We start from the raw sequence: 17,758 nt of genomic DNA, 5'->3' as shown, positions 1-17,758 counted from the left end.
ATGCACTCTAAAACGATGATATTTGATCCAAGAAATTAGATTCGGTGTACCCCAACCAATTAAATGGAGAACCAATGCACCCTCAGACGGTACTAATATCTCTATTGAATTCAAACCTACATATCGTAATTCTGAAATTTTACTCCAAATATATCGTATCTTATATTGAATACCTAATTATCAGAATTCTTGATTTGATTCGATAATTCATTTTTCGATATTTTATGCCTAACTTTAAGTAGATTACTAATTAATATTTATTTGTAGAATTATATATATAACTATTTTCTAAGTACTTTGATTATGTAAATATAACTTACAAGTTACATCATCACTAAATAAAGTTTAAACTCCGATAATTTGTAAGGTTGTGATTAATGAATTACAATCAATGGATTTTCTCGCCAAAACAAACTTTTAACTCTTTATTAATTGTTTATCTAACAAGAGAATATATTTATTCCATATTTTAATCGGTTTCAATGTATTAATTCAATCAATGTAAACGTCAAAAACGTTTTAGAGTTTTATAAATATTTTTCAACAGCAAAACAAAAGCTAACTTGGAACAAATCTAAAAACAATATCCCAAAACTAAATCCAAACACTCGTTAAAAATAAAATAAAAAATAATTATTATAATATTTGTGTAATTATTTGTTATTTGACCTGTACTATTCATATATTCTGTATATATGTTGATGATGATTCTAGTGGAGTTCATGGAGTAGTATTTTGTGTGGGGTGGGGGTGCGGGGGTTAGTGGAGTGATGACGTGATGAATGGGTTAGTGGACTTTTTTTTTTTTTTTTGGTTGATCATGTTAAGGGCCCATTTGGATTAGCATTGTTAAGGGTAAATGATATAAATTCCATTAGTTCAGATTTAATTACGTGTCTTTTTAATTATGAGTTTTTTGAAATTATTTGTCACGTTCAGATATATGTACTTGGATACATAAAATCAAAATTAAGTGATTTATTTTAGATGTAATGTGTCTATGTGGATTCTCATGTATCTAGGATGCATTAACTCCCTTGTTCGCCTATCTTTTTTCTCGCTATGTATCTATGTTTCATAATGTATGTGGAATGTATTTGGTACCCTAAATAATGTATTTAGTGTGATTTGTATGCATTTGGGATTCTAACTCTCTCACTCGTCCTCTTCTCGCCTCTCTCCCTACGTATGAAATTATTAATAAGTAAGACAATATGTGATTTGGAAAATTATTTCTACCAATAGAGAGAATTACTAAATATAATTGGAATGTTTGTGTAATTAAACAATTTTTACGTGTTTAAAAATAATTTCAAGCCAAAATTATTTTAAAGCTTGTTTATAGAGTTTTTTTTTTAAAAAAAAAAAAGGCACTTAAAATTAGTTCATTTGTGTTTACATAGACTCGTCTTTTTTTTCATTTTTCTTTGTAATACAAACAAAACAAATTGCTATGTAGTGCATATATGATATTTTAAGGACAAGCAATATTGGACTAGACTATTCTTTAAATAGATATTATGGATAAGCTTTTTGAAAAGATATGAAGTGCTCAAAAATGGTTGAAGTGGTTGAATCAGAGGATTATTATAACTATAGCCCTTGGTAAGTTTATCAGTGACGAGAGAAAGAACTATTGATACCTTTAATTTTAGAGATTACTTTCTTAGTCATTGCTAAAAAATATTTTTTCTAAATATTAGAAATACAGGTTAAAAGTGATCTTCAACTTTAAAAAAGGTTGAGTAATGTTTGTTTTGAAAAAAAAAACGTTTTTTCTGATTAATTTACAAAATATTTTTTCAAAAGCAATTTTTAGCAGTAATGTCAAACAAGCTCTTAATCTTAGAACTCGTTTCAATGTGAAATTTTTTTCTTTAAAGAAAATTATATTTGATTATACATCGTACTTATTTTTTTAAAATAAAATACAAATTGAAGATAAGTTTTAAGTTTGAAAAAAAAATAGTTTTGACTAGTTTTTCAAGAGAGTGTATTTTTTAAAAGTTAAATGCATGTTCAAACACAATTTTAATTTTAAATTATTTTTTCAAAATATGTCCTTTTTCTCTTCCAAATGTCAAAAGTAATACATAAATAAAAATAGTATATGGTACATGAACATTTTATAAGGACTGTAGTATGTATCATTTGGCTCTTAGCACATACTAAGTAATTAATCTCAACTTTATGCAATATGCCAAATAAAAACAATATCCAATCAAAGTAAAAGAAACTTTTTTTAATGCAGTAATGTTTGCCATAGAGGGTTAAATATATAAATTATTATTATTAACATCCTTTTTATAATATAAGGAAATGTCAGGTGGATGTGGGTGTCTTTTGAAAGCAATAAGACTGGCAACTAATTTAGATAAGGTTTGTATTAAATTATTTTAGTGGGACATTAATTTTTAATCAGCAACAAATTAGGGGTTGGATGTTTTTTTACAATTTTCTTTATTTTGCAAAGGACCAAATTAGTTTTTGGGACACTAACATGACCATCTAAGAATAAAATGAAATGGTTTGATTGGTTGTCCTTAATTTTAAAAATCATATTTTGAAGATATAAAATTTTGAATTTATTTAAAATTTAATTTGTTAGATCAGTACATTTGAATATGTTAGACACATAAAATTGAGATGAACGATGAATAATATATTGTTATTGAATATATTAAAGATATTTGATTCGGAGATAAAATAGCATATACAAATAATACGTTCAAGTATTTAGGTCTTAAGCATGAAATTATCTTTATTAGAAATAGATTTATCAATAGTTCTTTAATTGTACTCCGTATTCTATTGGTCATAATTACAAGACTTATCATATCACTTGTCTTTAAAAAATATATATTGCAACTCTCATTCATACGTTACTCATCTACTTATTACCCACTAACAAGACCTACTTTTATGTACTCATTAATTGTTGTATTATATACCTACTTATTACCTATTAAAAATACATATTTATTAGCCGTTATCATTTTTCTCGTGAATATATTATTGTCGATTATTACTGATTATTATTACATTCTTTTTTGTCTAATCACTTTTATTTATTCAATATTCTAAAACTAGATTTTTAATGATTAATTGTCAATTTTAATATATTATAAAAAGAATTTTTAAATTTATTTTATCCTTAATATTAATTATATATTTTTTTTCAAGTTAAATCAACTCCCATTTTTGTTTATTCATATTTGTAAATTGTAATTATAGGCGCAAAGAAATGATTATAATTGAATGACTATTTAACTTGAAAGATAATATGTAAGATATGATTATGCTATTCAAATATAATTAGAAAAAATGTTACATTCGTGTGTATATTTCATGTATTAACATTCTGATTCTTTTTCTATTACTACAAATGATTTAATTCATTCTATAAGTTTGTGTTAGTTTTATGGATAGTTTGATGAAAATTAAAAATATTTTGTGAGAATAATTTAGAAATGTTTAATCCTTATTTTCATGACTTTTTATTATTTCAATTGAGTATTTGTTTACTGTCTGCATAAAAATATGTTGATGAAGAAAATATTTTCTTTAATTGTTATTGTTGTTGTTATTTACCTAATATTTGAATGATAATCAAAAGGGAATGATTGTATATATTAATATTGTTTTCAAATATTTGAGCTTCAGAAAAATATTACTATATCGATCCATCTCAATTTTTTTGCTTATTAAGACTAAATCTATTATTACTTTATATAAAACTAAACTTAAGAAAAGTAATGTGACATGCCTTTAAAGTCCAGAATAATATTTATCCTATTTATTTTTTTAAAATTTTGACATTTTTTCTATTTATTAATATATTAGAAAACCTAAAGTTGTTCTTTAATTACATTTTGTTAATTATCCACATCTTTTTTCAGTTTAGAAAACTCAAAAGTCATTTTTATAAATTTAATGATAATTTATTGTGCAATAAAATACTAATATAAATAGAAAAAAGTTAAAGACACTTGAGAAAATGAAAGATAAAGAGACTATAGTTTCTAAGATTTTAATAGGTGATATGACACTTTCCCCTTTGCTCACAATCATTCAACCAAAATAACAAAAACCAAAATAACAACATGCTGATGCATGACCTCACAAACCTAAATGAATTCTGTTTATGAGGAAAGAATTATTTGATATTCATATTATAGTTTTATAGATAAAGATATTGTAAAAATAATCACACTTTTATGCTATGTTTTTTTCACTTATTATATTCATATTTTACTTTGATTCAAAAAATAAAATAAAGACCACTAAATATTGATAGGTTTGTGTGAGCGGATGTCAACAAGAGTTCGGAAGATTATGTATTAATTTTGTATTTTTTTATTTTTTTCATGATTAAGATCGTAAGAATAATGTTACATTATTTATTTGTTCATATGTGCTCTCTTTATTTTGTATTTATATGAATTTCTAAATTTTGTAGTTTGTAATTTCTCCTGGTTAAAAATAGTAATTTATGACTTTGTTGGACATAGTAATATTCTTTTTTACCTTTTACTTCCTTAAATATATTTAAATATATTTTTTCATGAATTTTCAATTATAAATCCTTCCTTTAAGTTTTGAATAACACTATAATCTAGATAATAATGTCTTAAGTCTCTTGAGTTTTTCATCTTTGTTGTAATCGTTGGCTAAAAATTCTATTTATTTATTTATTATTTTTTGAGGATTTCTCCTACTTCTCCATTTTTATCATAGAATAATAAATATGCCAGTTAACAATCCAGTCATATTCTTTAATGTAAAACTTAATAATCTTTATTTTCATTACTTCACAATATTTATTATCATAACTTTTAAAACAATTTAATAGTTATACTCGTGAGATTATTTGATATTTCATATTGTAGTCCTATAATATAGACATTATAAGATTTTATAGAAATAAGCAAATTAACATTTTATAATGTTATACTTTTGACACTTATTAAATTCATGCTTTAATTTGACTTGAAAAATAAGATGAAGACTATTGAATAACGAACGGCTTGTGGGAATGAATATAGACAAGAACTTAGAAGATAGAGCAATGATTTCGTAACATCTTTTCTTCTATTTTTCAGTGATTAAGCTCATAAGAATTATGTTGCATTATTTTATTTTATTGTGTATGTTTTCTTTGTGATTTCTCTTGATCATATTGTATTTGTATGAATATCTGATTGTCGTAACTTTATATAAAAAAAATTAGTTCAAAATAATAATATGTAACTTTGTTGGAAGTCTACAAATTACTAACCAAATGTTTTCCTCTATGAAATCAATTATACGTTTGAATATCTTTATATACACAACAATTTTATTTATATTGTATTTAATAATTTTTTTGATATTTTATCATCTTTAATAACCCCGCGAAGCACAAATAAACTCAAGACTAAACAACAAAAAATAATATTATAAATAATGTATATAATCTTGAGTTTGGCCAAAAACATTACGTACCTAATGAAATGATATTGGAGTCTATATGTTCCCATATATCCAATTCACCTTCAAAATACAATAAAATTATCATGACATACTATTTACAAAGAAATTATGTTATGCTTATTATTTTAAATTGATAATATTATAAAAGGATGTTATGAAATACATACTCAGTATCGATGCCATTATTGTAGAATTAAAAACAAGAAACTTTTGTAGTAAATTTGGCTTTGCACCCTTGTTCCTAATACTAGTGTCACCACACTAGAAAAAATATATAAAATATGGTAAATTGACAAGGAGGGACCGATTTATAGATTTTTAACATAATCTAGTATGTCCATTTAATATTTAAATGGACGGACGAAATTTGTTCATTATAAAATGTTTTATGTTTTGAGCTTTATTTCACTAGTAACATATACTAATATTTTATCATGAATAAAAAGATTTTAAAGAGTTTAACTTAAATTGACTGATCGAATATACATTGCAAAAAAAATTGAATAATCGAATGTATTGTTGTGCTTCTTTATCAAATCTGTTTCTCAAGCCAAAGTTAAAGGGAGAGAAACCTTTTCTTTTTAAATATAATTTTGATTTTATTATGTCAGATTTAACCTTTCCTTTAATTCTTTTATTCACTATACCACATTTCTGTCTTGCATATAATGCATAAGAATGTTTAAAACTTGTATAAAGTATAAAAACTCCAATGCTAATTACATCCTATATCGAAAGTTTTTCAAATAACAATAATTTCAATTTTTTCATAACTCACAAATATATTGCATTTTCACATGATACATAGCAAACGATAGATAAGTTATGTATTAGATATATAACATAACTATAAACCATATTCATACTGATTTATGTTTAAAATAATTGGTATTATGTATCAATAATGACATTTGTACCAAATACATTATACACAAACAAAATTGTAATGCGGTGGAGTGATGTGTCCGGGTATTAAGAGAGAGAAAGGAAAGTGGAACTTTTGTAATTAATTCAAATGATAGAAAGATTATGTTATCTTAAATCGTGTAATTACGTAATTTTCCTTTAAACTTATTTTTCTACTAATGAACATGTTCAAAACTCATTGTTTTATTGGGCTGGTCGGCCCACCCAAAGCCCGGCAAACCAATAAACATTTTTTAGGGCTGTGCCGTACAACATTTTACCCCCCAATTTCTACATTCTGGTAATCCAGTTTATCAACATGAACGAAATATATATAATCAATACACTTCAATTGCATATGTTGTGACGAAATATATATAATCAATACACTTCAATTGCATATGTTGTGACGAAATATATATAATCAATACACTTCAATTGCATATGTTGTGACGAAATATATATAATCAATACACTTCAATTGCATATGTTGTGACGAAATATATATAATCAATACACTTCAATTGCATATGTTGTGACGAAATATATATAATCAATACACTTCAATTGCATATGTTGTGACGAAATATATATAATCAATACACTTCAATTGCATATGTTGTGACGAAATATATATAATCAATACACTTCAATTGCATATGTTGTGACGAAATATATATAATCAATACACTTCAATTGCATATGTTGTGACGAAATATATATAATCAATACACTTCAATTGCATATGTTGTGACGAAATATATATAATCAATACACTTCAATTGCATATGTTGTGACGAAATATATATAATCAATACACTTCAATTGCATATGTTGTGACGAAATATATATAATCAATACACTTCAATTGCATATGTTGTGACGAAATATATATAATCAATACACTTCAATTGCATATGTTGTGACGAAATATATATAATCAATACACTTCAATTGCATATGTTGTGTATATATATATAGGAAATTTATACTGTTACCATAAGAATATTGTGTATTCGTAGGAAACTTATACATATTGTGTATATAAACTGTCAGATTTAATTTTTTCATCTATAGCCTGTAGGAAAATTGCCACATCCAAAGGATTTATCTTTTACTCATCATTAAGGTATATATATATATATATATATTGTAGATTAGGTAATTTTAGTTATGAAGTGTTTTTTATTCATTACAAAATTGCTTTTTGGTAACTTTTCGTGAGATTTTTTTTTATTAAAATAGCAAATCGTAAAAGGTTTATAAAATTTCCTTGAGATGTTTATTTGTTTACCAAAAATGTCAATATTTTAGAAGATTAGATACAATATATGCAGCTCAATAATCTTTTAGTTTTTTTAATTTACAAAAGTGAAAAAGCGAATAATTGTTGAGAATTTGTCACTACATGACAAGCATGTACAGTAATTAGCATAACATCACCCATTATTTAATACTATATGGTAATTGGTAAAAAAAAAATGGGTAATTTTTTTATGGTTATATTATAATTTAATTTTGTATTTATAAAATAATGATAATTGGGGTTATTTATGATAAATTTTATAAGAAGATGAAAGAAAAAATAAAATAGATCATCAAAATAAAAAACCCAAATCAACCGCGTTAAATTAAAAAAGTTAAAAAAAATTACCCTTGAACTTTGCTAGAAAAAACAAATATACCCCTACCTAGTTTTTTATTTAAATAAAATATCACAAAAGTGAATTTAAAATTAAGTTATTTCATTGATGTTTTGTTAGATGAAAAAAAGTATATTTGAGCCACTTATATAACGATAGAGATATATGTGAGCTACTTTTATACCGATATTGAAACCACAATTACATATTTAACTATTTCCCATCTCATTTTTAATTTCTTCCAAAGTCAACTAATAATTATAACAATATATATATCCACGCCATACACGTCCCTTATGCATGTAGATTAAAAGCTTCATAATTTTACAGTATTCTAGTTAAAGGTCCTAAGTTGTGCAACATATTATAAATATATATATTGTCTTCACTGAATTTTTCAGTGAGAAGTTTTTGTCTCATAGATTTTTTTAAAAAAAATAAAAAAATGAAGAAATTAGGATGAGTCTCCAACTGATAGGAAATCTATAAATCTCACTGGAGCCTTTTTGCTTTGTGAAGAAATATTATTATCACAGCCATTTTGTTGTTCCACTTCTTCATCAGTACCCCTTCTAATTGCAATATGATCTATCACTTCACTTTTATTTGAGCCTGCAGTATTATTATTCACTTGTAGAAAATCATAACATTCCACTTCTTCATTCTTATCTGCAATTTCCACACCTAAATTACTTAATATAATTAATCACATGCATGTGCGTTAATGACGCGTAAAATAATTTATACACTATCAAGTCATGCATACATCGTCTAAATATAACTACAATAAATAACAATCCATTATGACTGAGATACAACATGCATGCCCTTCCTAAATCTATCGTAAATTCCTTTTTTGCCGTCAGCCTTCCTAGACTTCATTTGTGAGATTTCACTGGGTATATTGTTATTGTAGTCCCTCCTAATTTCACTAGGCCCCTAAAATGATTTAACTTTAAAAATTTCAACAAGATCGATCGAGACTATAAAAAAAAGCATGTATAATTTAAATAATACAAGAATCACGGACAATAACTATTACTGTTAGGATCGGTTATATAAATCTCCAACACCATAAATGTTCTGTTTGGATCTGTATTAGTATGATACTAATATTCTGCATGCACTTAAAGGATAATCTAACATTAGGTACTTCTTTAATATACTCTAGTTTCATCTCTAATATACTATTCCAAGAATATTCTTCGCTCCAGCAAGCACATGCACTAAACAATATATGTAGATTTTCATCTTCTATTTTTTAAAAAAAATCTTTTGTTAGATTTTCCTGGAGTACTGTATATAAATTAAATCACTCAAAGAAATTAAGTGTGTTTGGTATAAATAATTATTTTTTTCTTAGAATTTTTTTTCCAAAAAAATAAACGGATTTCTTAATTATTTTCTTGTGTCCTAAGTATAATTTTTTTAATCCTAAAAACATTTGTATATAATCTAAACAAACACTATGAGAGGTGAGACATGGGTAGAGGGGTGGAGACGAGGGCTATAGGGGTTGGGAGAACACAATCATTATGAATATCACTTTAATTTCTGAAACTTGTTTTCCCTATCATACTTCAAGTAAGAAAATCAATCATTATCCTCATTTTTAGGGAACTATAGATAAAATATTTTCCAAAAACTTTGACCAACCGAACAGAGAGAAATATAATATAGGTATACATACCTTGATCCATGTTGAAACGCCGAGGAATCACGTGGTTGAAATGAAGCTTATCTTTTGGATAAAAGGAATTATAAGTAGTACTGAATTGGTAACAATTAGTACTATATCTTTCTAATAATTGTTGATCATGATCAATATAACTTTTTCTCATATTATTGTCTTGTTTTTGGGCAGCTCTATTTGAATATATCTTAGATCTTTCTCTACATTTTCTGGACATAATAACATGCCAATGATTTTTCACAGCATTATCAGTACGTCCAGGAAATAGCCTAGCTATCATTGCCCATCTATTCCCATGAATTCTATGTGATGAAAGAAGTCTTTCTTCTTCCTCTTCTGTGAATGGACTTCTATTAATTCTTGGATCCAATTGATTGTACCATCTCAACCTACAACTCTTCCCTGTCAAAAATAAAGTAACAATTTAATTAACATCATAATACATATACCTCATTTGCATATCATGATTATACTAAATCTTAAATTCTTCATTATAATACTTCCTCTGTTCCTAATTACTTGTCCACTTTTGAATTGACACACCTATTAAGAAGTCAATAATTGACATAGTGAATTTACCATTTTACCCCTATTAATTATGAAGTGGATGAATTAAGAACTTAATATTTTCAAGAAGTTCAACCCTTTTCAAAGTAATTAATTGAGGGTATAATAGGTAAAAAAAATGTCATTTCTTGATTTGTCAAAATGAACAAGTAATTAGGGACAACTAAAAAAGAAAATGTGGACAAGTAATTAAGGACAGAGGTAGAGGGAGTGGGTAATTAGGTGATCACTTGCTAATGTCCTCGTTAAATCTATTGTCTTATATATCAGACGTGCGAGCGTGCATGCATGGGCGGAGTTAAGGGCTGAAGAGGTTACGTTCCATCCAGATTAATCTCTTTTGGTATAAAAAATTATATTGTTTATACAAGGTTAATGTTATTTTTTTAATTATGTATATATATGATTGATGTTGAATTCTATTGATTTTTTCGGGTGTTTGCTTTTGTTGAGTTCATATATAGGATCTTTATGGGTGGGATGATTTCTTTATATGGTATTAGAGGATTAATGGTAAATGTGCGCAATCACCTAATGAGCTAACTTTCGAGTTAAAGTGTTAAACTAAGCTCAAAATCTATTTTTCTTAACATGGTATCAGAGTTAACAACTCATCGTGATTTATGTGCATGAATTAGTTGAAAATTTTGTTTTTCCACTCATTTTCCGATAGCATATGGATGTGTTGATATTGAACTATTGAAGCCCTAGAGGCATGTTATAAATAGAATACCGTACCCATGTTATATATACTGGTACAATAAAGATAAATAGAAAAATAAGAATTCTACTACTCGATCCCTCCGACCATAAGATGTGTTTAAGCTTACATAACATGTAAAAGACTTTTCTATTTAATTACTTAAGATTCGTGCTAAGTCAAAATCAAACAAACAGAATGAATACTATAATTACTATTAATCGTTGAACGAAAGAGTGTTAGATGTTCACGATCGGTACCTGATCTGCCTTGCAAGTTTAGTGCAATAGCGTTCCAATTATGAGGTCCATATTTTGCAACTAACTCTCTCAATTTCTCATCTTCATGAGGCCTCCAATGCCCTCTGCTACACATGATCGATCGATCGAACGATCTAGACCGTCCAATAATAGACTATATACGATATAAATACTCGTAGCTTGATCAACTCTTTTTCTTGGTGATTCTTAATTTCCTTCTCTAAAAAGCTTCAATTAAAAGCACATAAAATTAATTGGTAACTTTTAACCTAGGTATAGAAAAAGATCATATAGTTGAAAAGTAAATCAGATTGATCATGAAAATTATATTAATCTTCAGATCGATAATAGAAACTTGAAATTAAAAATTAAAAAGTTGTACCTGAGATTGAGATAACAAGGCTAACAAACAAAGAAAATGATGAAAATGAATGGAGAGTAGTACATGAATTTATATTTATGGAAGAGAATTATAGGTTGCGTAGTTGGAGAGAATCTTGTTCTGCTTTCAACGTCTTTACTGTTTTTCTAACCTACATGACATCTGCTCATAACCCACCTTACACTAATCCTTTTCTATATTTTATTCATTAATTAATTAACAAAAATATTTACACTTACCTTTCTATATTTTTTCATCTTTTAGTTATCGCGTTAGCTCTTTTTTGGTTCATTAAGAAAATTATTATAACAAATGTACTAGTTTATTAAGTTACATATATACTAAGTTAATTTGATAAATTATTTTTTGTTTTTGATAAACTTATCAATAGTTATAACCATAATGATCCTCCTATTCAACTACTTCGACCATTTTTGAGCACCTCGTACCTAAAGATTCGATCATTTTTGTAAACAACTTGATTGTTTTATCTTAAATATTGTGCACTAATCGTCTTTAATATTGAGGGTATAGTTGAAAATAATTACTAACTTAATCTTGAATTTTAATTTATTTTGGGATGATTTTTCTGAGGGAAAATGACTACATAAAGTCACAAGTCTTTGAGTTTATCAACAAAAAAACTTTGTGAAATTTGAATATTCTTTCTATAATATTCGAGCTGAGATGTTAGAAACTTCAACATATAATATATAGGAACACGAGTAGCACATCTTTTTCAAAACTAGGAATAATTCCACAAGTCGAACCTTCACTAATAAGGTGAAAGTCATAAAGCCAATCACCTTAATTAGCCAACAAATATTTTGCATATGTAGGACGAGTATATCTATATATAATATTGCATTGGCTTGTGTTTTATTTATTTATATTTCCAATAAAACTGTGAATTTTTTGCTTTCAAATTTAATATAAAGGCGACTAAAAATAATTGTGGTGTATGATAAGTATGGATTATATGACCTAGAAAAAAGATGATACGTGGCCTAAAACATAAGTTTTAGTAACAATGTTACATAAGATAACTAGAGTATTTTCTTTATAACCATGATTAAGAAATTTAAAGAAAGTATATAAAACATTTTAGTTAAATACTAGTACTAGTAAATAGTAATAATGTCACACGGGCAAAATTACATGTCTGCTAATTATAATAGTAAAAGCAAAACTCAGGACTAGCTTTGGTCCAAACTTTATAACTGTGCTAAAAATTAAAAATCCACTTAATAAAATATATAAATAATCTATTCAAAGGTAAATAAACTACATTTTCTAAAATATAAAACTCATAAAAAAGTCTAACTAGTTAACCCCTAATGTCTCACATGGAAAAAGTAATTAAAATTTAAAGGGAGTCATTAGTGCTGACATGGGTATTAACCCTCTTAGTCATGGGTCCTCTAACAACAATGATGTTACTAATTGATGACTAAACAAAAAAGTTAATGTTGCGTTTTTCTCGTTAATATAAAGTTCAACAAAATAGATTATATATATCTTATTATAATCTGTTAAACATGAATAACGAAAATGCAAAATTAATAAACTAAAGAAATAAGCAAAAAGTTGGTAATTGTTTTGTTTTGTTTCAAAAGATAACGAAAAGGTGTTGTTGACTTGTCATAAGACTACTTTCATATAGTTGGCCTAACTTAGGTTATTTTTACTATATTTTATTTTATGTGAAATTGGACTTGTTACAATTAAGGAAGTCTACGTCTTTCTTCATCTCTCAACCTCCATTTGTAAGCAAAACTTTATAAGTTTCTATATATGTCATGTATCCACCTAGTCCTTCTCGTTCGTAACAACTACCAACAAAAGAAAATTAATTTATGATTTTTGTCGTATTGAAGGTAAATTTGAAGCATGAAAAGTACAAATTCGATAGAGTTCAACAATGTTGATCAATGGAGGAATTTTCTAAATCATGTATATTTATTTAGGAATTCATTGAACATGTACATTTTATAAACTTCAAATTATAAATTTATCTCTATAGTCTAGAGAAGATTAACAAGTAATCGCCTAACGGGCTTATGGCAAAAGTATAAGCTTCATAATAATAATAATAATAATAAATTTATATAGCATATTGATATATGTTCCACTAACCATCCAGGGATGTGGTGTAGCAGTAAACACTCTTTTATCCTTGACCAGAGGTCTCTGGTTCGAGTCCCCTGGGTAAGGAGTCGCCTTTGTTAGGGAGTGCGTTATCCCGGAGCAAATCTGAATTTAATCGGGCTCCAATCAGAGGTGGACTTCCCAGTGCAAATTTGAATTTAGTCAGGCTCCAAATTCAAAGGCGGGGCCAGGATTAGGAGTTTTGGGGATCTAAATTTCCTTTTTTAAAAAATGAAAGTTTTTGTTGATAGTTGGATTTGAACCCACAACTCTAACGTGGAAATCATTTCCACGAGACCACAACCCCTTCCTCACCTATAAGTTGTCAATTAGTTTTTTTATGGGTTCACGAGGTAATATACATATACTTATTTAATTTTCTCGTACAAATACATGATTTACAGAAAATCTATTGGGTTCGTTCGAACCCACGAACCCCCACCTAGCTAGCTCTGCCTCTTGCTCCAATGTAGATACCAGAAAACTAAAAAATAAAAATAAAAATGTTGGACTAGATCTTGTGTCTTCACCGGTTTTACCTACTTCCTTAATCTCTTCATTTTATTTCTCTTGATATGATTTACGCATGCATATCCACGTTTAAAGGTTCATCAGCATATATTGTCAAATTTAGGATACATATATAAGGAAAATACATGCATGCATATATTCTAAAATATTTCTATTACGTACATATGGTTATATTAAGGGTGTGTTTGGTATGACTCGGAAAAATATAATAATTTTTAATTTTTCTACATTTGATTGGTTAAAAAAACATTTTCTCTGAGAAAACAAGTTCTTAAAAAATATAGAAAATGAATTCACCAAGGGAAGTAAAAAAAACAAGATTCATAAGCGACATTTCAAATTCATTATTTTTAGCGAAATATATTAGTTCTCCGTACCAAATATATATACCACAAAGTTTTATTATATGTATAATTCATAAAAATAAAGTAATCGACTAGTCATCTATGTGTTGTCGCTCAACCTTTTACACTCATACAGTCGTACCTACAAAAAGTTTGTTCATTTTACAGAGAGTAGTTAGCACACATGTAATTTGTACATGAACCAATGGAAGTTAAGAAAATATAAAAGTGATTGTGCCTTTTAATTTGATCTTATCTGATATCTATACACTCTCAATATTTGTGTGCGGAAATAAACATTTATGGGATGTTTGGATTGACATTTTTTAAGTGACTTCTAAGTTAAAAGTCATAGGTTGGGAACACCCAACTTTTGACTTTTTTTTGGTATTTTTTCAATCTTAAAAATGTTTGAAAGTATTTTTTAAGTTATTTAAATACTTCTAAAACAAAAAAAATAGCATAAAAGCCAAAAATCACTAAAAAAAAGTCAATTTAAACATTCACTTGCTATCCTATAATTAAATACGTAGACATACACATCCTACGTGACAAATCTCGCGTTTTATAGTAGATACGTATTTTCCCATTAGACTATATACATTACTTTTGCACAAGACAATGATAGAGTTATATCTAATTCATTTATGTATGACTCAAAATATTACTTTGGCTTCGAACCAGCTTATGATACCTCAATAATTAATCTAGCATGCCTATCATACAAAATTAACAATCACACACAAAGGAAATTCACAAGCTATATGAATTTAAATTCAATTGTAAGAAAAACAACAATGTAATCATGCAATTATACTTCCTTTGTCGTTTAATAAACGTTTGATCATGTTTTATTGTGAAAATAAAATAAAAAGTAATTTTTATTTTCAAAAAATGAAATTTGGAAATTGCTCGAAGTTGAACTCCAAAAATAAAAATAAAAATTTTCATGGTCAAACGTCCGCCTGTTCTTTTCTTATATGAGTATGTTCACCTAATCAATATGTTAGCTTGTCTGTTCATCGTATCATTTTCTACACATTCTTTTACATGGATTAAAATTTATAGGATTTGAAGCTACACAATTAAGTTTCTCAACTGCAAATTGCTAACTGAAAACTAACAGCTTAACCATTTGCAAGTTAAATAATTTTATTTTCCCATTCCCCTCTTGACATTTAAAATTAGGTATACACCTACCTGACCTAATTTATCTATTCTCATTAGGAAACTTATACTTCTTGTTTTAAGTAAGACAATAAATTTGTTATTCAATCATCTTCATTAAATTCCAAGATTGCACTTTTCTGTTACTTACATTTTAATTTCAGGTGAATACTTCAATGAACAATTAGTTTTTGGAATGTTAGGTAGAATTATGTTAGGGATGGTGTTCACGGTTTGGCGAAAAAATCAAACCAAATCGATTGAAAGAACTTATATTTGGTATGAAATTTTAAAAATTCCATAATGTTTGATTTGATTTTTACTAAAATAATAATAATAAAATAATTGAATTGAACCAATAATTTGTATACATAAATTTTGTAATTATTTGAATATATGATATTCGATTTTTCATAAATAATTATACTTATTTTATACCTTTTATTAATTAATTTGATTTTGATCTACTTATTTCATATGCACTAAATAACACCTCTAAATTTCATTTCTTTAAAAATATATCCAAACCCAACACTCTTTAAGTTTAATTGTCTATATGTGGTATATGGTGTATAACCAGTTTTTAATTTTCACTGCTAAAAATATTCATCTACTCACTTGCCCCTTTAATGTTCGAAGGATTGATCATTCTATTTAATGTAGTATATTTGCTTACGTGGATATTAAACATATGAGATGGAGGAAGCTCTATAATTATGCAACTTAAACATGTTTAAGTTTTGGAATAATGTTGAAAAATAGTAGAAAATTCAGATGTATTCATCCTCTTGCGATAATAGAGAGAATTTATTAATTCCTCACGTTCATTTGAAATTGTTGTCTCATGCCACTATTATGTTACTATTATAAATTTTCATTAGTTAGTTATAAATTGAAAAATTGAACCAAATCAATGGTTTTAATTTTATCTGATTGGATTTAATTTTATAAATTTTAAAATTAAATCAATAAAATTAACATAATTGATTTAATTTTAATTTTAATTTTAATGAAAAATCTATCCAAATCGAACCATTTAACGTTCTTAGTTAGTAGTTCTAACTTGCATAGATACATACATTCCTTTGTGTGAAAATCTTTACCAACACATGTCTAGTGAGGATCTTGTTTTGTATTAACTGATAATATAAATAATATTTGTTCTCTATCCTCGAGTAGGTTACCACTCTATTTTTTCAAAATTTTAGTTGTAACCGACTTTCTAAGGTAATGTACGAAACTCTTAATTCTGAGAACCAAATTCCTAAATAAATGATGCAATCCCTTGTAATCTTTGTGTCACGGTACGGCTAGTCATTATATACAACATTCTATTAATTAGCATTTTTCGTATTAAATTAAATGTTTGAATTTGAATAGATATTTAAATATTAAGATATGCATTAAGATTTAAACATTAAAAGCTAAATATATTATATATACATATGGTTGGCAAACGGCATGGTTGTGAATAGCAATTGGGATGATGTTGACTCATGGCTAGATGTGGGTAGTAGCTAGTGATGATGGTGTTAACGGTTGATAAGTGATAGTTATAGTTAATGGTGGGTGGTGAATAATGATGATAGTTGTCGATAGATAGGTAATTATTGTTGTAGTGGTGGTTAGTCATGACATGATGATGGTAAATGGTGGCTAACGGTAATAACGACACATGATTATAATTGACAATAATGGTGGTTGTGGTTGAGAATGGTGATTGGTACGTGGTGATGGGTAATTGTTGTGACAATGATGGTTAATGACAAGACAACTAATTATAGTGATTGACAGTAATGACGGTTGTGATTGAAGATGGTAGTGACACATAATTAATAAATAGTAGGCAACAATGATAGTTGATAATAATGACGATGATGGTAACAATGAATGAATGAAATTGGCAAACTACTATTTATAAAACTTTGTTACAAATCTTATTACC

The 17,758-nt window shown here is 26.8% G+C and overlaps 1 protein-coding gene across 2 annotated transcripts; it reads right to left on the bottom strand.

Annotated features, from left to right (window-relative positions):
* Positions 1-8,302: 8,302 nt before the first annotated feature.
* On the bottom strand, positions 8,303-11,683 carry LOC102582047 (transcriptional activator Myb-like). 2 transcript variants are annotated; one of them, XM_006364330.2, is made up of 4 exons: positions 11,624-11,683; positions 11,242-11,469; positions 9,712-10,116; positions 8,303-8,705 (listed from the first exon to the last, which is right to left on the bottom strand). In XM_006364330.2, exons 2-4 carry the CDS (start codon positions 11,354-11,356, stop codon positions 8,476-8,478), a joined length of 750 nt encoding a protein of 249 aa, XP_006364392.1. In that variant the 5' UTR covers positions 11,357-11,469; positions 11,624-11,683; the 3' UTR covers positions 8,303-8,475. The 2 variants fall into 2 exon arrangements, with proteins under 2 accessions (XP_006364392.1, XP_006364393.1); XM_006364331.2 differs by having other exon boundaries at positions 8,303-8,690.
* Positions 11,684-17,758: the final 6,075 nt, after the last annotated feature.

This window comes from Solanum tuberosum, unplaced genomic scaffold (assembly GCF_000226075.1).
Source record: "Solanum tuberosum cultivar DM 1-3 516 R44 unplaced genomic scaffold, SolTub_3.0 scf00489, whole genome shotgun sequence".
Classification (NCBI taxonomy): domain Eukaryota; kingdom Viridiplantae; phylum Streptophyta; class Magnoliopsida; order Solanales; family Solanaceae; genus Solanum; species Solanum tuberosum.
Note: the sequence above shows the minus strand (reverse complement) of the source record. Positions and strands in the feature narration are given on the sequence as shown.

Bases quoted from the DNA above. Each gene is read 5' to 3' on its own strand.
- LOC102582047 (XM_006364330.2), bottom strand. From the start codon at position 11,356: ATGTGTAGCAGAGGGCATTGGAGGCCTCATGAAGATGAGAAATTGAGA. The intron at 10,117-11,241 runs GTACCGATCGTG...TATTTTTGACAG, and splicing joins AAACTTGCAAGGCAGATCAG to GGAAGAGTTGTAGGTTGAGA. The intron at 8,706-9,711 runs GTATGTATACCT...TAAGTAATTTAG, and splicing joins GCGTTTCAACATGGATCAAG to GTGTGGAAATTGCAGATAAG.